Genomic DNA, 24,495 nt, shown 5'->3' with positions numbered 1-24,495 from the left:
ATTAAGGCAGGCAGAATGGACCCAATGGGAAAAGAAAGGGGCTCTTTGCACCCTGCTCTGGACTCAGCATGTACACAAAGAAGGTACACAGATTCACACGAGATCACACATTTTTTCAGCAGTGGGCTCGGCCTTTCCACACTTCCAGCGTTAAGGACTGAGTTAAGGGGTAACAGAAAGCTACATAGGGTGTCTGGGCCCAATGTGGCTGAGTTGGTTGAAGTGTAATCCTACACACCAAAAAGGTTGCAGGTTCGATTCCCTGTTAGGGCACATACCAAGATTGTAGGTTCTGTACCAGGTTGGGGTACCTGTGGGAAGCAACCAATTGATGTTTCTCTCTCACATCAATGTTTCTCTCTTCCTCTCTCTCTCTCTCCCTTTCCCTCTCTCTAAATTTGTAAACATTTTAATTTGGGATTACAAAAAAAAAGATACACAGGGTGCATCAAGGGAGCCAAAGATTTTAAGAACCAGGCTTCATGAAGGGCTACATCAAGACCCAATGATAGGTTTGAGGGAGTTCCAGAGCCCTCAGCAAATTAAAATCCTCAGGTCTTCATTTTTGCACCTCCTCTCTGCCCTTGTCAACTTTCGGACACACATCTTTCCCTCACGTCCCACCCAAGTTCCTGAGAAATCCAAGATCTGACCAGCTCTGAACCTCTGTGTTAATGATCTCTGGCCACTCTACGAATCACCTGACCTTTAGGTAGGTCTCCATCGCGGGGTCAGAGAATGGCAAGGGAGGGGCTTCTGGCCGCCTTAGAGGTAGGCACTCTGTGTGCCTCAGTTGCCTTTACGTGTGGCAGGGCAGACAACCTGATGGACATATCAGGTCCAACTGGCATGAGGGCTAGTTCTGTCTCCAGAGTGGCTGTCAGGAGCGTGGAACACCTTTGTGTCACCCCCAAGCATTATAGCTTCCCACCAGATAGGCATCCAAATCCAGCTCTTGAACCCCAGATCTCTGAGGTCAAGTGAGGCTGAGCGACCTGAGATCCCACAGTCCCATGCTCCCAGAGACCAGATCTCCCCCGCCACCCTGACCATATCAGAGAAGCCCTAGGATGCAATGTCAACTCATAGACATAATATGCTCTGGGTTCTTTATTGTCGCAGGAGTGGGAAGGAGGGGAGTCCTCAGGCAGAGAAGTAGAAGGGGTGATGGCAGGGCTTGACCACCAGCAGGACTCCCTTAGATGCAAGCACAGTGCTGCGTGAGAAGGTTGGGCACTGTCTCATACTTGAAAGAGTAACCCCCATCTGAGGTGGTGCGGACACGTAGGGCCCTCATGGTCCCCGGGATAGCAGCACAGCAGGGCTGGGCCCCTGGCAGCAGAGAAAGGGGCTGGAAAGGGGTAGGGGGAGCTCCAGGGACTGGCAGAGACAGGTCTGGCTGAGTAGGCAGCCCACAGCCCCCATGACAGTAGTAGAAGATGAAGCTAGGAGGGTGTACGATCCAGTGATCCCAGCCCAGCTCCTGGAAGGAGATGTTGAGGGCTGCTCTGTGGCAGTGGGCATGGGCGGCGGGCTCCTCTGGAGGCCTCTGCAGCAGGCGCAGTGCAGCGGGCGACCAAGGCCAGGGCAGCGGGGGAGTGGAGCGTCGGGTTCTTTCTCCTCCACTGGGCGGCTTGGCCCGTGTGTGGGCCACCAAGAAGGGCGTGGTCTCGGGCCGGACTGAGCAGGAACAGAGAGGACAGCGCAGTAGGAGTACCAGGACCGGATGGGTCAGCAGAGGGAGGGCGGAGGTGGCCAGGTGCAGCACAGCCCAGCGAGGGGGTGCCTGGCCCAATGACATAGGCACAGCCATGGGAACCCCAGATGACAGGGCCAGCAGGTCTAGCAGGGGCCCAGAGCTATTGGAGGCTGCTGTGCCCCGCCTGTCCCGCCCCGTGTGGAACCACAGCTGGGCCGAAGTCACCTGGCGGCTGCGTGTGTGCTGGGACGGTCGGAACATATATGTGAAGAGGCCCTCCTCCGCCTTGTGGGCCAGCTCTCCTGCAGCTGGCTGGTCCTCACAGCGGGCACCTGCAGGAGACAGAGGGTAGAGAAAGGGCAACCCTGACTGGCAGAGCTCAGGAGCCCTCCTCCCAGACAGGAGGAAAGCGACCACCATTCAGGAGCCTGCCAAGCACTCCACTGAGAGGTCTGCCAGACTCAGGGATCTTCCCAGTCTTGGGAGAACCAACAAAGGCGCCCCACTTGTTATTTCATCATAAAAGGATTTCAAAAATACAAGACATTGCCGGCTTCTCTCCACAGTGGTTTTCCCAGTTTCTATTCCCATCAGCCATGTGCAAGAGGCCCTGCCACTCTACCTACACGGGCACTTGGAATTGTTAGTTGGACTTAACGTTTTGTTCATCTGCTAGTGTGAGATGGCAACTTGAATGGTGCGTTCACAGGCACTTGTTATATTACACTTTATATCTTTTTACATGTCAGAAATATTGCACGATAAATTCTTTAACCTAAGTCCACTGTCTAAAGAGTAGGAAGAGGAGAAAGGGAAGCTGAGAATAAAGGAAAGTTCTTTCTAAGAAAGTGCTGTTGGCATCCTTATCCTGACAGGTACACAGACTATACTAAACAAGCACGAACCAGCACCAGCTGAGGAAGTGGCAACTGGGGCTATACTGTTACATGGATTATCTCATTATAAACCTCACAACAATTGACCCATTTTGCAGGTAGAGAAACCGAGGATTAGAAAGGTAAAGTGGCCTTTAATTACTAAGAGGCCAAGCTGGGATTCTGCCCAATCCCAAAGCCACACTTCTACTCACTGTGCTGCATGGGGACTGAGGAGCAGGGAGGCAGGGGTCCTCCCTAAAAGAAAGGTGGGCCATTTCCCAAGAAAGTCCACCCAAAGGAGCCCTCTACTCACTGAGTTAGTGGACCAAGGAAAGGTGAGAAAGGAACTGAAGAGAAGCTCGACTAAGTATCCCAGAAAAGTTTCCCAACCACTCTTTCTCCTGCCTCCCTGATGTCTTCCCAAGACTCAGCTACTTGGGGCAAAAGAAACAAGGTTTGGAGCAGGGAGCAAAGACAGAGATAAGAGGAAAGGTGACAAAAAAGCTCCCACACCAGATATCTCTGTCTCTAGAGACCCCTGGCCTCCCAGGCGAAAACCCCCCTAACTCCTCCGCTGAGTGGTGCGTTCGCAGAATACACCGTCTCCCCAAATCCTGAGAGGTAGGCATCACTACCCGTTCGTTTTATAGATGAGGAGACAGAAGCTCAGGGAGGTTCAGTCATTGGCCCACGTTGCCAAGCCAGCTGAGTGGCAGGCCTGGGATTCAAACCCGGATCTGCCTACCTTCCAATCCCATGCTATATGCCACACTGCTTCTCAAAGTGCCCCGCTCCCCATCCGCGTTACCTGCAGCTGGGAAAAGGATGGCCTGGGAGACATCCTCCTCCTCAGGCTCAGAGCCCCTGCGCAGGATGCCCCCCACAGCATGTCTTCGGGGCAGACGCCTGCCTCCAGGGTCCCCGCCTTCACCGCTCACTGCTGGGGCCCCCAACGCATCCAGGAACAGGGCCCTCACTTTGGCCAGGACAAGTTCCCGGTCCAGCTCTGACCCTTGGCAGCCATGCCCCCACTGTGGAGCCACCAGCAAGAGGAGCAGCAGCGGCAGCTGTAGCAACATGGCTCACCTGTCCCTGTCAATGCTGAACCCACACCCTATCACTGCCCCTTTGTCAGGGTCTGCCCAGAACCTCCCCACTGTCCCCTCCCCATCCCTCCCCCGCCCTCTTCTACCCTTCTCACCCGTCTTCCCCAGGCCTTCCCACGCCCTGCAGTCTGAGTTGCCCCTGCCTATGGCATTGAGACCTTCTCTCTGACGCAGATGTCTGCGGCCCTGAGCCTTATCTCCCACTCCCGCCAGGAATGTGGGGGAAGGTGCTGGGGAGGGTTTTCACCCTAAGTGACCTGACCCACACTTACAACCCCCCCCCCACACACACACACACCCCACTATGTGGGTCACTGTCCCAGACCCAGCACAGGAGTGACATCAGGTGGGGCAGGAGGCTAAGAGCTGGGGTCTGCCAGCTCCTAAAAGTGTCATTTGTCAGGGAGACAGTGCGCCAGCCCTCAGACCTCCTGGGGCCCCTTTCAAACAAGCTGCTGCGGGGGGCTGGCATTGGAGGAAGGGCTGAGACTGGGGCTGGAACCGGGGGTAGTGTGCGGGCAGGTGGTCCCGCCTGCTCTAAACTTAGCCTGCAGGAGCCAGTCTGGGCTTAGTCCTCCAGCTGTGTCATCAGAGAATATTTTTGGGATTGGCAGCTGCAGGCGCCCTGACACTCCGGCCCCAGCCCAGCGGGAGGTTGGGGACCTGGCGGCTGGAGGAGGGAGGGAGGAGGGGAAAGAGGCCCAGGCTGTGGGTGGGGGCTGGGAAGAGAGGCTCTCGGGAGCAGGAGGCCCAGACGCTGCCGCGGAGGCTGCAGGGCTCCTCGCTGTGAAGGCAAACAGGAAGGACTGCCCCCTGAGCTCTGGGCTCCGGGCCCGGAATCTCTGCGCCGCGGAGCCACAGCTCCGGGCGAGGGTAAGGAGGCGAGCGGAGGCGGGCGGTCCGGGGAGAGCTGCACGGATCCCCACGCCGAGCTCCCGGACGCCCCCCGCCTCCCGGGCTCCCCCCACAGCTTCGGGCCTCCGCGCGCCCACCCACCACCCGCCCTTCCCCCAGCCGCTGCGGGTCGTCGGCGGCCGCCGCGATGAAGGCAGGCTCGGGCGATCAGGGCAGCCCCCCGTGCTTCCTGCGCTTCCCGCGGCCCGTGCGGGTGGTAAGTGGCGCGGAGGCCGAGCTCAAGTGCGTGGTCCTGGGGGAGCCGCCGCCCACCGTCGTCTGGGAGAAGGGCGGGCAGCAGCTGGCGGCCTCGGAGCGCCTGAGCTTCCCGGCCGACGGCGCCGAGCACGGCCTGTTGCTGACTGGCGCGCTGCCCACCGACGCGGGGGTCTACGTGTGCCGCGCCCGCAACGCGGCGGGGGAGGCCTACGCTGCGGCCGCGGTCACCGTGCTGGAGCCTCCGGGCCCCGAGCCCGAGCCCCAGCCCGCCGAGCGCCCACTGCCGCCGCCGGGGGCCGGAGAGGGCGCCCCGGTGTTCCTGACGGGCCCCCGGTCGCAGTGGGTGCTGCGGGGGACGGAGGTGGTGCTGGCGTGCCAGGCGGGGGGCCTCCCCGCGCCCACGCTGTCCTGGGAGAAGGACGGGATGGCCCTGGACGAAGTGTGGGATAGCAGCCACTTCGCGCTCGAGCCGGGCCGCGCGGAGGGCGGCGGGGGCGTGAGCCTGGCGCTGCGCATCCGGGCGGCGCGGCTGCCCGACTCGGGCGTCTATGTGTGCCACGCGCGCAACGCGCACGGCCACGCGCAGGCGGGCGCGCTGCTCCAGGTGAGCCAGCTCCCCGAGAGCCCGCCCGAGGACCCCGACGAGGCCCCAAAGCCCGTGGTGGAGCCGCTCAAGTGCGCGCCCAAGACCTTCTGGGTGAACGAGGGCAAGCACGCCAAGTTCCGCTGCTACGTGATGGGCAAGCCCGAGCCCGAGATCGAATGGCTCTGGGAGGGCCGCCCGCTGCTCCCGGACCGCCGCCGCCTCATGTACCGCGACCGCGACGGCGGCTTCGTGCTCAAGGTGCTGTACTGCCAGGCCCGGGACCGCGGGCTCTACGTGTGCGCCGCGCGCAATTCGGCTGGCCAGACGCTCAGCGCCGTGCAGCTGCACGTCAAAGGTGTGGCGGCACCCCCTCCCAGGTCCCCCAACTCCAGCCCCCTCGGTGCCCTGTGCTGCTCGGGCGAAGGTGGGGGGACTGGGAGACAGGAGGCGGGGTATTAAAGTCCCATTTTCTTCCCGCTTCCCACCCCCGGGGACTCGGATTTACTAGGTCTCCAAGGTATCCAGGACCTGATTAGCAAACTCCCCAGGTGATTCTAAGGCATGAAGTGGAAAACCTCCCTTTGACTTATTAACTGAGAGAGGCCTAGCACTCTTCTAGTCCAGTGGTTTTTTTCAGCCTGTTATTTTACTTCCTCTCCCCCAATGGAAATCCCACCTAGGGCCCCAATCTATACTAATAAAAGGGTAACATGCTAATTAGATGGACATCTTCTGAACAAAGCCTCCGTGGCAGGAGGAGGCAGAGGCGGTTAGGAACCAGCAGGCAGGCAGGCAGGTGAGCGGTTAAGAGCCAGCAGTTGCAGATTTCGAGGGATGTCCAACTGCCTCTTTAGGCCCAATCCTGCAGGGGCCTAGAGCGGCGGTCGGACATCCCCCGAGGGGTCCCAGATTGGAGAGGGTGCAGGCTGGGCTGAGGGACACATCCCCTACCTCCCCCCCCCCCTTGCACAAATTTCATGCACCAGGCCTCTAGTATATTATAAGAGAAAAGGATCATTTTCTGGCTGTAAGTTTCTAAGTTCAGATTTATAACGTACTTACAGAGCCAATCAGTGAGGACGGGGGCTATTTTATTGAATACATACATTTAAAGTGGAGGTTGTACTCATTACTGGGTCTGGTCTGTGAACCTTGTGGGGAAGGCCTAGCGGCAGGCCTCACATTGAGCAACTCCTGATTCAGACCAAAGGTAAACTTGAGGGAGAAAAACTGCCCTGCGAATTTTAGCCATTCTTTCTTTAGACTGCTCTCCCTGGGTTTGCAAGAGGAAGGTGAAGGAGAAGAAATTTATATTTCAAAGTTGAGTCACCAACATCTAATAAATACTCATAAATAGAAAACGGGGGTGGGGGAAGCACCCCAAGCTCACACTGGAAGTTAAGCTCTCCATAATCGGAATCCATCACAACCTGCAGGATTATACCTCTACTAGTTATTGTCCAACTTTTTTCCTCCAAGGGAAAAAACTTGGCAAATCTCCTGAGCCCAGCCTGGCACACAGTCAAGCATGTGGCACCTGTGCCACGGGGGTGACCTCTCGGGCAGGCGGCCACGCACTGGCCAGGGGAGCTGAACTCTAGCAGGACAAAAAAGCCCAGCAGGCAGGCAGAGCTTCGCACCGCTCCAGCAGCAGGTGAACCCACGGGGTTGTTTCCAGCATCATGCTTTCTTTTTGCAAAATGCAGTTTTGAAAATGCTTGAAAAGAAAATTCAACTCAGAATTTGTATGGTGCCTTTGAAGGGTCCGAGGGAACAGTTTGAAAATCACTGATGTGGTCCAAGCCCTTCCGTCCCTTTTCCCACTTACAGGTAAAACACCTGAGGGCCAAGCTCACTACAGTGGCCTTGCTCGAGGTGATGTGGCTAGTGTCAGGGTGAGACAAGGATTTAGGCCTCTGACTTCCCCTCTGGAGGTGTTTCCGTGCTTCCACAATGCCTGCTGGCTCTGGGAGAAAAGCAAATGTCGTGAGCTAATGTGGGTTTAGGCCGTTGATGATGCCAAGAGGAGTCCCTCCCTAGGGCCTTCTCCGTCTCTCTCCTCTCCACAGAGCCCCGACTCCGCTTCTCCAGGCCCTTACAGGATGTGGAGGGCCGGGAGCATGGGATTGCCGTGCTGGAGTGCAAAGTCCCCAACTCCCGCATTCCCACGGCCTGGTTCCGCGAGGACCAGCGGCTGCTGCCCTGCCGCAAATACGAACAGATTGAGGAGGGCACCGTCAGGCGCCTCATCATCCACAGGCTGAAGGCGGATGACGACGGGGTCTACCTGTGCGAAATGCGCGGCCGGGTGCGCACCGTGGCCAATGTGACAGTCAAAGGTCGGCTGGCCAGCGGGAGGAGGCCGAGGCTGAGACAGGTGCCCTGACCCCTGACCCCGGGCTAATGGACTCCCGTCTGCCTCTCAGGGCCTATCCTGAAGCGGCTGCCCCGGAAGCTCGACGTTCTGGAAGGCGAGAACGCCGTGCTGCTGGTGGAGACGCGAGAGGCTGGGGTCGAGGGGCGCTGGAGCCGCGATGGGGAGGACTTGCCGACCACCTGCCAGAGCAGCTCCGGCCACATGCACGCCCTGGTCCTTCCGGGGGTCACTCGAGAAGATGCTGGCGAAGTCACCTTTAGCCTGGGCAACTCCCGGACCACCACTCTTCTGAGAGTCAAATGTGAGGGCGTGAAAGCCCTTGGTCAGACTCCTCAAGGGCTGGACGGGAGAGCCAGGGCAGGAGGGTGACCGGGTTGGGAAGTGGACCTAGGGAGGTAGGGCGATGGGAGGCTGGGGCAGGGCTCCCATACAAACCCTGCCTTTGTCTCAGGCGTCAAGCACAGTCCCCCGGGACCCCCGGTGCTTGCAGAGATGTTCAAGGGCCGCAAGAACGTGGTCTTGCTGACCTGGAAGCCTCCCGAGCCAGCTCCCGAGACCCCCTTCATCTACCGGCTGGAGCGGCAGAAGGTGGGCTCGGAAGACTGGGTCCAGTGCTTCAGCGTTGAGAAAGCCGGGGCCGTGGAGGTGCCGGGAGACTGTGTGCCCTCCGAGGGTGACTACCGCTTCCGCATCTGCTCGGTCAGCGAGCACGGCCGCAGTCCCCACATCGTGTTCCACGGGTCTGCTCACCTCGGTGAGTCCGTCCTCCAGTCCAGACCGGGCCTGTCTGCAGTGCTACCCCACGTTACACCCTCTCCTTCCTTCTGCAGCAATCGGTCCCGTCTTCTTAAATGCCTCCCACCTGCAAGCCCTCTGTTAGTCCTCTAGTTCTGATGGCTGCACTCTCTCCCCATCTCAGTACCCACAGCGCGCCTGGTGGCAGGTCTGAAGGATGTGCAGGTATACGACGGGGAAGATGCTGTTTTCTCCCTCATTCTCTCCACCATCATCCAGGGCACCTGGTTTCTTAACGGGGAAGAACTCAAGGGCACTGAGCCAGAGGGCCAAGTGGGGCCCGGAGCCCTGCGGTACTGTGTGGAGCACAATGGCCCGCAGCACCAACTCACCCTGCAAGCCGTCAAGCACCAGGATAGCGGAGCCCTGGTCGGCTTCAGCTGCCCGGGTGTGCAGGATTCGGCTGCCCTCACCATCCAAGGTTGGTGCTGGTGGGGACCCGGGTGGGCAGATAGGGCCAGGACACAATTCCTGTTGACAAAATGAAGCAGATGCTGGTCCCACTTCTGACACCTGGACCAGGAGAATAAGGAGCACCCATGGTGGGCTCAGATGGAAGATTCTGGTCCAGGAGGCTGGCTTTAACCCACACGCAATGTACAAGGGCCCCCTTGTTAATTCTTGAGCATCATATCCAAATCCTCTGGAGCGCTTTATGGTTTACAGAGCTCTGTCATGTTTGTCATCTCAGAGCCATAGACCCTGGCCCCTAGGCCCTACCTTCCTGCCCTATTGTGTAATCGCTAGCTGTCAGAGCTTCTTCCTGTGTGCCAGGCACAGTCCTAATCACTTTACATATATCAACACAATGCTCTCAACAGCCCTAGAAGGTAGGTTCTTCCGTCATCCCATTTTACAGATGAGGCAACTGAGGCACAGAGCAGTTAAGTGACTTGGCCAAAGAAATTCACAGATCTAATGAGTGGCAGTGCTGGATTATGAACCCCGGCATTCTGGCTCCAGAATCACTTGTGGAGACAGAGAAGAAGAGGGAATGAGGTGCCCTGAGGACGACAGTTGATGGGGGTCTAAAAGTTCAGGGAACACACTGGCATTTGCCGTCTCACCATTGCTGGAGATGTAATGCCAATCGAGGAATTCCTCAGCACCCAAACACGGGCCTTGAGGTGGTCAGCTTCCAGCATCCCGGGAAGAGGGCAAAGTAAGAAGTAACTAACAGCCAGAGCAGCACTTCCAAATGTGACCCAGGATCACCAACATCAGAGTCATCTGGAGGCTGGGTTATAATGCAGATTCCCTGGCCCTTGTCCGACTGGGGAGGGGGTGTCTAAGATTCTGCATTTTAGCAGGATCCCTAGGAATCCTTACACTAAACCACTGCTCCTAAGAACTGGTTAATAAGCCCAAACCTGTTTTTTAAGACTCAACAAATGTGTGAACAGCAGTTGTCTGGCCTGATGTTCTCAGCCCTCTACACTCCGAGGGAAGGACTGCTTATCTCAGGCAGAGCAACAACGAGGGCCCGCACGTGCCCAGCGCCTGCGCGTGACCAAGCTTCTCCTTATACAGAAAGCCCGGTGCACATCCTGAGCCCCCAGGACAAGGTGCCGCTGACCTTCACGACCTTGGAGCGGGTGGTGCTGACATGTGAGCTCTCCCGGGTGGGCTTCCCGGCGAGCTGGTACAAGGATGGGCAGAAGGTGGAGGAGAGCGAGTCGCTGGTGGTGAAGGTGGATGGACGCAAACATCGTCTGATCCTGCCCGCTGCTGAGGTCCGGGACAGCGGCGAGTTTGAGTGCAGAACGGAGGGGGTCTCGGCCATCTTCAGCATCACTGTCCGAGGTCAGGAGCCATGGCAGCTGGGTTCCTCTAGCTGAGGCTGACTCGGGGGGGGCCATGCAAGCCCTGTCTGCTGTCTGCCTGCTTTTGGCGGGGGGCAGGGGGAGGTTCCTTCCAGGGCGGTCCTGGTGGGCCAGCGGCCGTGTTTTCAAATCACATACACCAGCACATTTGCCCACTACATACCCTCTGTGGGGGTAGGGTGTGGGGAACTAGATTCAGCTAAGGGAAGGAGAGTGGGAGCTAACATTTATTGGACATTTACTAGTCAAGGTACATACTTTCATTTACTCTTCACAACTAGGTGAAAGGCAATACATCTCCAGTTCACAGATGAAGATATTGAAGCTCAGAGAGGTTATTTGCCAATTATCACACAGCTAGCAAACACCCCGCGGGGTTCACACACAGGACTGCTTATTCCTCTGTCCCAGGCAGCAGGGTGAAAAGGAAGTATTAAGTGCAGGGCCCAGTGGTTCTCAGAAGCTGGTCCATGTTCTGGCTGCTTTAGAACTGTCCTGGAAGCTTGTTACAGTGCCTGTGCCCAGCCCCCCAGACCACCAGAGCCAGAATACACAAGACAGAGCCTGCGGAACCACTCATCCAGCTCATCTTCACTTTATTTTTTTTTTATTTATTTATTTATTTTTATTTTTACACTTTTTTTTTATTGCTTAAAGTATTACAAAGGGTATTACATATGTATCCATTTTATCCCCCCGCCCTAGACAGTCCCCTAGCCTCCCCTATCACCCAGTGACTTATGTCCATTGGTTATGCTTATATGCATGCATACAAGTCCTTTAGTTGATCTCTTACCCCCCTACCTCCTGCCCCCCCCACCCTCCCCGGCCTTCCCGCTGCAGCTCGACAATCTGTTTGAGGCAGCTCTGCCTCTGTATCTATTATTGTTCAAAAGTTTATAATGGTCTCTATTGTCCATGAATGAGTGAGATCATGTGGTATTTTTCCTTCATTGACTGGCTTATTTCACTTAGCATAATGCTCTCCAGTTCCATCCATGACGTTGCAAATGGTAAGAGTTCCTTCCTTTTTACAGCAGCATAGTATTCCATCGTGTAGATGTACCACAGTTTTCTAATCCATTCATCTACTGATGGGCACTTAGGCTGTTCCCAGATCTTAGCTATGGTGAACTGTGCTGCTATGAACATAGGGGTGCATATATCCTTTCTGATTGGTGTTTCTGGTTTCTTGGGTCATCTTCACTTTAAGTGGAGATCCTGTTTCAACTCCAAGGATGTGTGAATGCACCCATGACAGGGACCTCGCTACCTCCAGAGAGAAGCTGTCCCACTGTGGCCCCGCTAGGTCATGCCCACCTCCCGCCAACCCGGGACAGTGCCCTGAGGCTTCTTTGTCAAAGCAGCGGATACAGCCTGTGGTAGTGGCCTCCTCTCAGCCTAGACAGAGGCTCTCCGTGCCACCTCCCTCCATGTCCCCACCCAGTGGTGACTTCTGGGCACTCACGTAGCATCCTGGTGTCACATGATCTGTCATGCCTCGTGTCATTTCCCCAGAGCCCCCTGCACAGCATGCCTTAACCTTCCCAGTGTCCTCCAGAGAGAAGACTTGCGGTCAAGCAGCCAGTATGGACTCGCATCTCCTGTGTTGGGGGGTATCTGTGTGACCCTGTCTCTCTCCAGACCCCCCAGTGCACATCCTGGACCCTCGGGAGCACGTGTTCGTGCACGCCATAACCTCTGAGTGTGTCGTGCTGACCTGTGAGGTGGACCGGGAGGACGCCCCTGTGCACTGGTACAAGGACGGGCAGGAGGTGGAGGACAGCGACATCATGGTGCTGGAGAACGAAGGGCCCCATCGCCGCCTGGTGCTGCCCGCCACCCAGCCCTCGGACGGGGGCGAGTTTCAGTGCGTCGCTGGAGATGAGCGTGCCTACTTCACCGTGAACATCACAGGTGGGGGTCCAGGCAGGGCCACGGGACAGGGGAAGGTGTTCCCCGCCCCTTCCTCCTCCAGCTGATCCCACGTCTACCCATGGTCTGCGCCCCCAGGTTCAGTCATTGCAGGAAATTCATTGTCATAATACGCTGGTCACAGTTGCATGAATCACAGGGAAGCCCTGCCTTCTCCATTCTCCCGAAGAGGGGGAAGACAGTGGTACCATAGGGCAGATGGGCACTAGAGGGGTCAGGAGATCTGAGGCCTTCAGGAGACCCCAACTCCTCTCCCCATTCCCACCTTTCCTACTGCCCCTGTCACAACCCAGAGAATGTGGAGTGTCCTACGGCTGAGGCTGCCGTCGTGCCCTTGATGTGACTGGTGACTGTTCTGTCTCCAGCTGTGAGTGTGAGGCCTGTGAGACCCTCTCTGAGGGAGGGCCCGAATGTTCCATTTGTGGCGCACTTTGCAGGAGTAGGAAACAGGCATGGATCAGGCAGGGCCCATTGATTCCAGCCCCTGACGTCCGGCCACACCGCCCCTGTCCCCCAGACGTCTCCTCATGGATCGTGTACCCCAGCGGCAAGGTGTATGTGGCGGCCGTGCGCCTGGAGCGCGTGGTGCTGACCTGTGAGCTGTGCCGGCCCTGGGCCGAGGTGCGCTGGACCAAGGATGGCGAGGAGGTGGTGGAGAGTCCAGCGCGGCTCCTGCAGAAGGAGGACACCGTCCGCCGCCTGGTGCTGCCTGCCGTCCAGCTCGAGGACTCCGGCGAGTACTTGTGTGAAATCGATGACGAGTCAGCCTCCTTCACCGTCACTGTCACAGGTGTGGACCCACCCCCGCTGCCCGGGGTCACCAGAGGACAGTCCCGAGCCCTTGGAGAAGCTGGCCACATAGCCCCTAGCTAGCACACCGGAGGGGGCGGGGGGCTGTGGGTGCATGTACCAGAGCTCCCGGCTTGGAAGAGCCGAGGGTCTGTGCTTGAGTGAACAGGTCCCTCCCACACTCTCCCGTCCCATGCCCAAGGCCAGGGAGGAATAGTTGTGGTTCACAGACTAATTTACTGAGCACTGTCTATGTGCTGTGGGTAACTGTATGCAATGCAGACCCCTCCCACTCTCAGAGCTGCCAGTCTAGCTGGGGCAGTACCTGTTAACCAGAGAGCGCAAATGGGTAGTCTCTAGCACCCCATGCAGCCCACAGATGTGTTTTTGTTTGGCCTGCAGAGTCTTACCAAAGTCAGGACAGTTCAAATAACAATCCGGAGTTATGCGTCCTCTTGAAAAGGCCGAAGACCCGGCGGCTCTGGTCCCGCTTCCCCCCATGGCGACGAGCAGCTGGTGCTGAATAACAGCTGCCCCCATAACTCGGGGCCCCCTTTCCTGTCCCACCCTCCCGCTTCTCCCCAGACTACTTCCCCTGCGGGCATTTGAGTTTGCGACTGTGTTAAATCAATAAACATGCAAATAAATGTACAGCGACACCTTGTGACAAGTGCTGTGAGGGACAGGGCAGAGGGCTCAAGAGAGCAGAGCAAGCGAGTCAGGACGGGACTCGGAGAGTCACCGAGTGACTGTGTGACCGGACTCCCCTGGGCAGCGCCCTGGATGCTCAGCTGCTCCCAGGCAGACAGGCCACTTCCCTCCAGGAGCTCACCGTAGAGTGTGGGGTTGTCAGGTGTCCTGATAGGGAGCAGAGGGAGCCCAAGGCCTGGGTCTATTAACCAGGTTGGTGGCAGGAAGTGCCTTTGAAACAGATACTTGGGGCGGGGGCTGAGTTAGCTAAGAGGGAAATGGGGTTGGGGCTGAAGGTGGGGGAGAATATGCAAAGTGAGAAGAGCACAGGATGACTATAGAAGTGCTAGTCCTTCGGTGCTGGGAGCTTTGGCAGTGCAGCCAGCACCAGTCCTGTGTGTAGGTGTGGGTGTGTGGGTGTGGGGGGGGCAGGGTGCAAGGCCTAGGCATCTCTGGGTGGTGCAGAAGAACCCCCCTGGCTACACTGGAGCGACCATCCCGCTGCTGGCACAGTCTTAACCTCCTCCCCTGCTCTGCCCTGGGAATAATGCCTCAGCCTAGGCTGAGCAGCTTAGGGCCCCCCACTCCCTGCACCCGAATAGTGCAGCTTGACACATACCAGCCCACGAAGTCAGAGAGGCCTTTGCACATCTGTCCTGTAGTGAGTCCCTTCAAACTCATCTGCTCTAAGCCCTGGCCAGATGTCATGGCCACAGCTGCACATAGGCCAGCCCACATTTGGCCTTCCCACAAAACACCAGATTTGAATAAGGAAATTCACACACCACCACCTCGGTGTGGACCGGGGAGAATTAAGTCTGATACCAAGCTGAGGTCCCACGGCAGTGCAGGCACCCTAGCCCCATTGCTCCACCCAGTCACTCCACTGCCCTATACCCTCCCTCACCCCTCAGGCAGCCACAGCCTGCAAGCAGCTGGCCTTGGTGGGGCCCAGAGAACCAGCCTGCATCCTAGACTCAGGAGGAGCTCAGTTAGGAAGGTGGCTTGCAGAGGCAGAGGGCTGAGTGTGTGCTGATGGGCACCTCTGCCCATGCTCACACCCCTGCAAAAACAGGCCGGGAAGCTAGCAGTTCCCCAGCTCAGCCACAAGGGGGCCGAATGTTAAAGAAGCACTAACGTGTCCCCTAGAGAAGATTCTGGGAGACCCCCAGGGTGCCGAGGGAATGTGAGCAGGCCCTGCTCAGTCCACTGCCCTATTCAGTGTTGGCATCCTTTTCTCTCTATGGAGGAGCAACCACCTTGGAGCAGTTGGAGAGGAACTCCCAGGATCGGCATTGAATGTCCCTAGGGAACTCTCAGCCAGGTGTTGGCAATCCATGCGCAGATGCAAACATCATTAGTATTCCTGCAAGCCTTGGCTCAGAATCCCTCCCACTGGTTGCAGAGTCTGTGTTCCTTTAACAGGTGGTAGCCCTTCCTCCTGCCCTAGAGTAGGTGTAGCCAGCTATGACCTTAAGGAAGTTGCTTAATCACTCTGTGCCTCAGTTTCCTCATCTGGAAAACCGGGGTAAAACAATACCTACCTCCTAGGACTGCGGTGAAGGTTACCTGTGTAAAGTGCTTAGGAACCTCAGAACGCGGTATATGAGTACTTGCTATTACAGATCCATGATCCCTTACCCACAGCCTCGAAATCCAAAAATCTCCCAAAACCCAAAGGCTTTCTGTAAGTTCGGTATTCAAAGTCATTTTAGTAAAACCTGAGCTTAATTGCTGTGAGGCTATTTGTACTCCTTGATTATTCTGCTTAGAGTGAATACATCTGTATGTTACACCGAAGAAACGTTAATGTGATTGATTATAGGGGTGCCCCGTGGGGGCTGAACGGGTGGGTAGATGAGATGTGATAAATGCACCACTTCTGCAGTCTGATACATGCTGGATTCTGTCACACCTCTGGCCCCAGGGACTTCAGAGAACCAAGTGTGGACCTATGATTCCTTGTTATTATCCTCGTTACTCATTATTGTGGGTGCCAGGGACGTCACGCTGCCAGATGGCTCCAGGGAGGCTGGCAGTGAGTGTGTCACAGACCGTGGTTGCCCTCACTCTGCAGAGCCCCCCGTACGCATCATACACCCCCGGGATGAGGTGACCTTGACCGCCGTGAGCTTGGAGTGTGTGGTGCTAATGTGTGAGCTGTCGCGGGAGGACGCCCTGGTGCGCTGGTACAAGGATGGGCTGGAGGTGGAGGAGAGCGAGGCCCTGGTGCTAGAGAGTGACGGGCCCTGCCGCCGCCTGGTGCTGCCTGCTGCCCAGCCCGAGGACGGGGGCGAGTTCGTGTGCGACGCTGGAGACGACTCGGCCTTCTTCACTGTCACCGTCACAGGTGGGCAGTTTCTGGGGCACAGGGAGAGTAGAAAAGCAGGAGGCTGAGGGACAGACACCCAAACCCCTGACTTCCTGTATCTTAGGGCTCCCCTCTGGCCCCACTCAGCCTTTGCCTTCTCCAGCCTCCTTACTCTCAGCCAACAGAGAGCCCTAGATGACTCAAATCAGGTCGAAACAGTGACCGGGGGCCTGGTCAAGAGAGTCTAGCAATCAGGAGCCCATTCATTTTTTTCAACCAAGACTTAATGCTATGTGCTCAGCACTGTTCTAGATGCTGATGGATACAATAATGAACCAGTGAGAGAAAGCCTCCCGTCTTCAGGGAGCATGCATTCTAATGAGGGTGGACAGACAACAAATAGCTAAAATAGATGTTTTTTCACGTGGTATACGTGCATCGGAGGCAAAGCAGGGAAAGTGGATAGAAAGTGGGTGTGGGATAGGAAGGGTGTGCATGGGGGTCAGGCAGGTCTGGGCTACCTCTTTCTGTCCATGTGGCCTTGGGTGAGTCACTTTCCTCCAAAGAGGCCTCAGGTCCTCATCTGTAAAGTGAGGCAGCAGCACCCCTCTGGAGAGTGTCGGGAGTAGCAGAGAAAGGAACTGCAGTGTGCTTGTCACAGCACCTGGCACACAGCAGGTACCTATGGATGGTAGCTGGTACCATTCCCAAGAGCTGCACTGTGAAGGGAGATGGTTGAGAAGCTAGCAGGTGAGGCTGAGCTCACGTGTGCCTCTCTCTGTTCACCCACCAGCCCCGCCAGAGAGGATTGTGCGGCCCGCAGCTCGCTCCCTGGACCTGCAGTTTGGAGCTCCAGGGCGCGTGGAGCTGCGCTGCGAGGTGGCCCCTGCTGGGTCCCAGGTGCGCTGGTACAAGGATGGGCTGGAAGTGGAAGCATCAGACGCCCTGCAGCTGGGCGCCGAGGGGCCCGCTCGCACCCTGACCCTGCCCCACGCCCAGCCCGAGGACGCCGGGGAGTATGTGTGTGAGACCCGTGATGAAGCTGTCACCTTCAACGTCAGCCTGGCTGGTGGGTGCCTCTAGCCAGCCCGGGGTGGGGCAGGGGAGGTGGAAGCAAGCCCAAGCCGACCCCGCCTCTCTCTGTCCAGAGCCCCCAGTCCAGTTCCTTGCCCCAGAGGCAGCCCCCGGCCCGCTCTGTGTGGCCCCCGGGGAGCCGGTGATGCTGAGCTGTGAGCTTTCCCGGGCTGGCGCCCTCGTGTTCTGGAGCCACAACGGGAGGCCGGTGCAGGGGGGGGAGGGCGTGGAGCTCCTCGCCGAGGGCCCCCGCCGCGTCCTCCGCATCCGGGCTGCAGAGCCAGCCCACGCCGGCCTGTACACCTGCCAGTCCGGGGAGGCCCCAGGCGCCCCCAGCCTCAGCTTCACTGTCCAAGTGGCTGGTGAGTACAGCCTGGGCAAGAGCCCATGCGTTCCCCGCTCCTCTAGCACGCCTGCCCCTCCTTGTGCCTTCCCCCATCTTGCCTCCACTGCTCTTCATATAGCCCTTGAGCCACTTCCTCCCAATGACCCAAAGCTCTGCCCCCACAGAGCCCCCCGTGCGGGTGGTGACCCCAGAAGCTCCCCAGACAAGAGTTCGCAGCTCCCCAGGCCGGGACCTAGAGCTGGTGGTACACCTCTCCGGGCCTGGGGCCACTGTGCGCTGGTACAAGGACGGGGAGCGACTGGCGAGCCAGGGGCGGGTGCAGCTGGAGCAGGCCGGGACGAGGCAGGCGCTGCGGGTGCGGGGCACACAGAGCGGAGACGCTGGGGAGTACCTGTGCGACGCACCCCAGGACAGCCGCATCTTCCTCGTCAGTGTGGAAGGTAACTGCACCCCTCACATCCTTTGGGCCCCGGTCCCCCCAGGGTCCACACCCCTCACCATGTTGGAATCCGCTCAACCCCGCACACACCTCATTGCCTCTGGCTCCAACCAGTTCATGCACAACTGTTCCTTGGATAGGGGCTCAGAGCCCCCTTGTCTAGAAACTCTCAAATAGGAGGAGGCATCGCCCAGTGGTTAAAAGCGGGGGCTCTGGAGTGACCCACCGAGGTTCCAGTGTGGATTCTGCTTCCTAGTAGTTGAGTGACACTGGCAAGTGGCATAACTTCTCTGAGTCCCAGCTCTGAAGTGTGTGTGTGTGGGGGGGGGGGGGGAGGTTTAAAGGGCTATTGTGACAGTTAAATGAAATAGATAGGGTCCATGGTAAGTGATTTATTGTTATTAGGGAGCCAGAGAGGTGGGGTACCAGGCCAGGATGGAGAGGAGTTGGCCAAGAGAGGCATCTATCTAGTCCTTTGGGACAGCCCCGTGGCTGACACACAGCAGGTCCCAGGAAAGGTCTCTTAAATAACTGGGGGTGACGCCTCTACCCTCTGGAGGGGATGAGAAGGGGGAGGGAGAGAGACCCAGCCCGCCTCACTGCCTGACCACCCCCACCAGAGCCGCCACCGGTGAAGCTGGTCTCAGAGCTGACACCACTCACTGTCCATGAGGGTGACGACGCCACGTTCCGGTGTGAAGTCTCCCCTCCAGACGCCGACGTCACCTGGCTGCGCAATGGGGCCGTTGTCACTCCAGGACCTGGGCTAGAGATGGCCCAGAGCGGGTCAACCCGCACCCTGACCGTGCGAGGGTGCCAGCTGAAGGACGCGGGGACCGTGACTGCCCAAGCAGGGGGCACAGCAACAAGTGCCCGGCTCCACATTCGAGGTTTGGTCCCGATGGGGACACAATGGTCTTATTTCCTCTACTACCTATCCTCCTTGCCCCACCCTAGCAGCCTTGCCCTTGTGTCCAGGGACAAACCAGTGAGATGGAACAGGGGGTCCGCCTCCAGGCACACCCAGACTCCATGGTCCCCTCTCCCTGCCTCCCCAGAAACTGAACTGCTGTTCCTTCGGCGGCTGCAGGACATGCGGGTGGAGGAAGGCCAGGACGTGTGCCTGGAAGTGGAGACCGGCCGAGTGGGTGCAGCAGGGGCCGTGCGCTGGGTTCGAGGTGGGGAGCCCCTACCCCACGACTCTCGCCTGTCTGTGGCCCAGGATGGCCACATCTACCGCCTCTTCATCCATGGTGTTGTACTGGCTGACCAAGGCACCTACGGCTGCGAGAGCCACCACGATCGCACCCTGGCCAGGCTCAGCGTAAGGCGTGAGTGCCCTGTCCTCTCCTAACGAATTGCCCGCCCTATGGCACAGCCTTTCCTGGCTGGCCCAGGGCCCCTCAGGCCCCCACCAAAGTGCCCCTGACTTCTGAGGCCAGTCAGCCCTGGCTGACCTCCAGGACTGTGACCTGAAGTGGCCTGCTGGAAGCAAAACTTTCCTTTTTCTAAAGTTTTCTATTTACCTTAGAAGTCCATGTGGATTTTGCATTCCATTTCACATGTCCAAGTTGGCTTTGCTATGAACATAAATATTATCCTCCAGAAAGACTAGTGGTGTTTATTCTTTAGTCACAGGCCCCAGGATACGTGGGTCCATTTCAGAAGCAGGAGTGGCCGGCAAATAGCACCCCCATCCCCCAAACTGGAGCCCTCTATGAATTGTGTGACTTCATGCAAAGTACTTACTCACTCTGAGCCAAGTCTTAAAAATGAGGCTGATTCCTACTTCAAGAGTCTTTGGGAATATTCAATGAGATAACATGAAAAATGCCCACAAAATGGTTCTTGTTGGTGATACATATTCTTTTCTAATTTATTTCATTCGTTTAATCACATTAAACCCATATCTCAATGCTATTTCCCTTGTATAATTGGAGAAACTAAGGCCCAGAGAGATCAAGCAGTTTGTCAAAGGTCACACAGTACACAACTACACGGCAGAGCTAGGGTCCAACTCAGAATTCTGTGCTTCTTCTGAGTGAGGGTCACAGCACCCTTTACCCAAACTCCTCAGCCTTCTAACCACACCTCACCCCCTTCTCCTAACCCCAGTAAGCTCCGCTCTCCCCCTAAGTCTGGTGAGCTGTGCTCCCTTCTTCCTGCATCCCGGTTCTGAGCTTCATTTGATAGGCCCTTCATAGGTTAGGTCTTAGGGGTGGTGCAGGTAGGACCAAAGGGTGTGTGAGACCCCCAAAACCCATGCCCAGAGCTGGAGCCCTCACCCTCCTTCTCTCCCCATCTCCCCCCACCAGCAAGGCAGCTGAGGGTGTTGCGGCCTCTGGAGGATGTGACCATCATCGAGGGGGGCAGCGCCACCTTCCAGCTGGAGCTGTCCCAGGAGGGCGTGATGGGGGAATGGGCCCGGGGTGGAGTCCGGCTGCGCCCAGGACCCCAGTGCCGCATTCACACAGAGGGCCGCACCTACCACCTGGCACTCAGTGGCTTGGGCCTGGCCGACTCAGGCTGCATCTCCTTCACGGCGGACTCCCTGCGCTGTGCAGCCAGACTCACTGTGAGAGGTGCGGCCTCCGGGACACTGCTGCCTGCTGACCAGCCTGGGTGTGACCCTACTGATCCCACTACCTGTGTGGCCCCCACTGACCATGGCCCAGTGTGCCCCTCACTGACCTCTCTGCCAGAGTGTGGCTCCCCCGACCCTTTGGCCCTGTGTGGCCCCAGCGACTGCCCTGCCTGAGTGTGGCTCCACTGGCCCTCCAGTCCCTGCAAACCACGGACTGGGCCACTGTGAGCCACTGTGAGCCACTGTGAACAGGCTGTGCCAGTCTGGTCCCTATTGTCTGGCCGTGCTGACTATGGCCCCACTCACCACACTGAGTGTGACCCCTCTGACCACACCTGCCTGCTGTGCCCGTCTGCCTACCTGAGTGTGCCCTTCTGACCACTCAAATCCCAATGGCCCTCTGTCTGTGTCCCCCATGTTTGTTTCTAGCACAGTGTATCCCCCCATTGCTACTCTGAATACATTGTTCCCCCCATTGTCCAGTGTCTCCTGTTCATCACAGACCTTGCCTGTCTGTGGGTGACTCTACTGGCATCTCTGCTCTAGTTCCCCCCAGTCCCTCTAGCACCAGCATGACCCACACTGACCACCTTAAAGTGTGACCACCAGCTGGCTACTCCTGCCCCATTAACCCCTATAACTCCACTGTGTCCTCCACCGACCAGCATCGTCCAGTTGTCCTAACACATCCCCACTGGTGACCTCCACTGCTCACCTTGCCTAAATGTGTTCACCACTAACCCCTTGTGCCCTGTGTGTTCTCCATGTCCCTGGGAGCCAGGCCCTCAGCCGGCCCTCACCCCTGTTCCCTCTGCACTGTCCTCCTCTTCCCATCCCAGAGGCCCCAGTGACCTTTGTGCAGGTGCCACAGGACCTAGAGGTGACCGAGGGCGACACAGCTACATTCGAGTGCGAGCTTTCCCAGGCCTTGGCTGATGTTACCTGGGAGAAGGTCAGAGCCCAGCCCCAGCTCAGACTACCCTGGCACCACAATAGTAATAATGCCCCAAACTAATACTGAGTGGATGTGCCTGCCACTGTGCTCAGATGTGCTGTACACTTAATCCTTTAATCTTTACAACTCTTTCAGGTAGGTCATGTTATCTCCAAGGAGACCAGGGCTCTGTGGGGTGAAGTATTGCCCAGGGGAAGACAAAAGGGGCCGAGCCCATATTTGAATCCAGGTTTGTCTAATTGCAGAATCCATGCTCATGGCCAATGTGGTTGGTACATGACCCCGGGCTTCCCGCGCCTGTGGAGCCCCTTCTCAACCTTAATGTCCCCTAAAGGGTGACACCTTCCCAATGAGGCTCCTAGCGCGGCTCGCAAGCGCAGGACGGCTCCACCTCAGACTGGGGGCCGCAGACTAACATAAACACGCCTCCAAACTGCTTGGCATCAACTGAGGGCGCCACCGCCCCCCAGGGCCGCGGTCGCCGGTGCCCAGCTGAGTTCATCCGGACCCTCTGCCACCCCCATCCCTAGGACGGGCGCCCGCTCATCCCCAGCCCCCGGCTCAGGCTCCAGGCCCTCGGCGCGCGGCGCCTTCTCCAGCTGCGGCGCTGTGGCTCCTTGGATGCTGGGACCTACAGCTGCGCGGCGGGAACGGCCCGCGCGGGCCCCGTCCGCCTGACCGTGCGCGGTGGGTACGGGGTGCTGCTGGGACCGGGCACTGATGTGGGCTCGGGGTCTGCAGACCGCCCTTTCCCTGGGACTGACTCGGGGCTCCCCGACGAGGGGCGGGGCGGGAGTGGGTGGGTACCACCCTCCGCCCCGCCCCGCCTCACGCCCCCGGCTCCGCCCCAGAGCGCGTGGTGTCCGTGCTGTCTGAGCTCCGGCCGGTGAGCGCCCGCGAAGGCGACGGCGCTACGTTCGAGTGCACCGTATCAGAGGCCGAGACCACCGGCAGCTGGAAGCTCGGAGGCCGCCCGCTGAGACCCGGAGGCCGCATCCGCATCCGACAGGAAGGTCTGGCCGCCTTGCTACCCTAGCTCCTCGCTGCCCCGCCCCCGGCTCGCACAGACCCCGCCCACTAGGATTAGCCCCGCCTCCATCTCGAACGGGCCCCGCCCCACGTCCCTAAGCCGTCAGCCTGTCTCTCCGCGAGCCCCCGGGTCTCAGCCCTCGGTCCTGGCCGGCTCCTCCTCCCCCTCCGCATCCCAGTTCCGCCCTTCCTAGCGCACGTTTGTCGCGTCCGAATCGACCCGGCGACCTACTCCTGCCCCACCACCCTCATCTCCGATCCCTTCCCAGAGGTGGCTCCGCTCGCTAGCGCCCCCTTCATCCTCAGGGAAGAAACATATTCTGGTGCTAAGTGAGCTGCGCGCGGAGGACGCCGGTGAGGTCCGCTTCCAGGCGGGACCCGCCCAGTCCGCAGCTGAGCTGGAAGTGGAGGGTAAGCCGCTGCCGCGGGGGCCGCCTGGAGTGGGCATCACCTTCCCTGGGCCTGGCAGGCTGGCGGCTTGTCCTGGGAACGCTGCCTCCCCCACCTCCCTTTCTCGGGGGGCTCTCCCTGGGCGGGTCACAGAGGGCAGTGCGCCGTCTCCGGGGGAGGAGGAGACTTTGAGTTGAGGGTACAGCGGAATGGGCCCCTGGCATTGAGGTCTGAGACCCGGAGCGGAGGCCGTGGGGGGAGGGAAGACGCGTTTCTCTTCCTGGGGGTCCTGCGTGTCCCTATTAACTTAAGCCCTCGTCCTGCACCCCCAGCACTGCCTCTCCAGATGTGCCGCCGCCCGCCTCGCGAGAAGACGGTTCTGGTGGGCCGCCGGGCCGTCCTGGAGGTGACTGTGTCGCGCTCCGGGGGACACGTGTGCTGGTTGCGGGAGGGGGTCACGCTGTGCCCGGGAGACAAGTACGAGCTGCGCAGCCATGGCCCCACCCACAGCCTGGTCATCCGTGACGTGCGACCTGAGGACCAGGGCACCTACTGCTGCCAGGCCGGCCAAGACAGCGCCCACACGCGGCTGCTGGTAGAGGGTGAGTGAAGCTGACTTGGGCAGGAGGCCTGGCCAGGCAAAAGTGGTCACCTGGGAGCTGGTGGGCTGAGACACACCTCCCGCAGGTATTTCAGGGCGTGGGGTGGCCAGTTGGTCCTGGGATGTATTGAAGGTAGGAAGTGTGGGGGGGGGGCGGGGGGGGGGGGCCTGGGATCTGTTAGGCTGAGGAGAGGAAGGAGCTGTGTTCTCCCCGGGAACCACTGGGTTCAGGGCAGCGATTCCCACCTTTCTACACCCCTTCCTGTCCAGTACCCTCCTCACTTCCTCCTGCCACTGCACCATGTTTGTCTCACTTGAGTACCCCATTTGTAGCCAAGTTCTTATCCTCCCAACTACCGGCTCCTGGTTTGTGGCCCCCACAGGACCCTCACCCCCTCCTGCTCTCTGCTGGCTTCTGCCCATCTCAGTGAGTTCAACATCAGCCTGGGCAGAGGGCTCCTGAGCTAGTCCCATTTCTTTCCTCTCCCACATAAGAGATGCCGCACTCTCCACCCCAATTCCTGCATTCCCTTCAGACGCCTTGCCCCACTCCAATCCATCCCGCCCCCCCCCCCCACTTTCCTGCAGCACAGACAGCCGTGACAGAGGCCCAAGAAAGGGTGGGGCAGAGGGTGAGGGCCACTCTTCCTGTGTGGGTGCCCAGGTTCCGCCAGGGAGGATGGTGGTACCCACTTTCTCCCCAGCCCACGCGGAGTTATTCCTCTGCAGGTAGCTAGAAGGACCGAACCAGGCCAGGCGGGTGCCCTCGGACAGCTTGGAAGGCGCATGCCCTTACCCTGGGCAGGGATGGGAGGCAGGGAACCAGAGGTGTTGAAAAACAATAAAAGTGGTGTAGCCCTTTTCCTTGGCTCTCTGTATGACGAAGGAGGGCAGAACTGGCCTGGAGGACCCTGTGTAGTGAGTGACACAGGGGACCAAGAACTACAGTGCTTCTGAGTTGGCCCATGGACGTGC

At 58.6% G+C, this 24,495-nt stretch overlaps 2 protein-coding genes across 5 annotated transcripts; one reads left to right on the top strand and one right to left on the bottom strand.

Annotated features, from left to right (window-relative positions):
• Window positions 1-1,107: 1,107 nt before the first annotated feature.
• On the bottom strand, window positions 1,108-3,724 carry INHA (inhibin subunit alpha). The gene is made up of 2 exons (XM_059703292.1): window positions 3,386-3,724; window positions 1,108-2,031 (listed from the first exon to the last, which is right to left on the bottom strand). Exons 1-2 carry the CDS (start codon window positions 3,654-3,656, stop codon window positions 1,199-1,201), a joined length of 1,104 nt encoding a protein of 367 aa, XP_059559275.1. The 5' UTR covers window positions 3,657-3,724; the 3' UTR covers window positions 1,108-1,198.
• Window positions 3,725-4,385: 661 nt separating this feature from the next.
• OBSL1 (obscurin like cytoskeletal adaptor 1) lies at window positions 4,386-24,382 on the top strand. Of its 4 annotated transcripts, XM_059703282.1 has the most exons (21): window positions 4,386-5,737; window positions 7,452-7,721; window positions 7,809-8,060; window positions 8,211-8,513; window positions 8,679-8,975; window positions 10,085-10,357; window positions 12,022-12,294; window positions 12,830-13,102; window positions 15,869-16,141; window positions 16,896-17,171; window positions 17,251-17,538; window positions 17,687-17,962; window positions 18,582-18,851; window positions 19,020-19,292; window positions 20,277-20,543; window positions 21,385-21,497; window positions 22,031-22,187; window positions 22,352-22,513; window positions 22,836-22,940; window positions 23,252-23,521; window positions 24,250-24,382. In XM_059703282.1, exons 1-21 carry the CDS (start codon window positions 4,726-4,728, stop codon window positions 24,255-24,257), a joined length of 5,691 nt encoding a protein of 1,896 aa, XP_059559265.1. In that variant the 5' UTR covers window positions 4,386-4,725; the 3' UTR covers window positions 24,258-24,382. The 4 variants fall into 4 exon arrangements, with proteins under 4 accessions (XP_059559265.1, XP_059559264.1, XP_059559266.1 ...); XM_059703281.1 differs by having other exon boundaries at window positions 18,582-19,292; XM_059703283.1 differs by lacking the exon at window positions 20,277-20,543 and having other exon boundaries at window positions 18,582-19,292.
• Window positions 24,383-24,495: the final 113 nt, after the last annotated feature.

The sequence above is a fragment of the Myotis daubentonii genome, chromosome 7 (assembly GCF_963259705.1).
Source record: "Myotis daubentonii chromosome 7, mMyoDau2.1, whole genome shotgun sequence".
Lineage (NCBI taxonomy): Eukaryota > Metazoa > Chordata > Mammalia > Chiroptera > Vespertilionidae > Myotis > Myotis daubentonii.
This window is presented reverse-complemented; position numbering and strand designations above follow the sequence as displayed.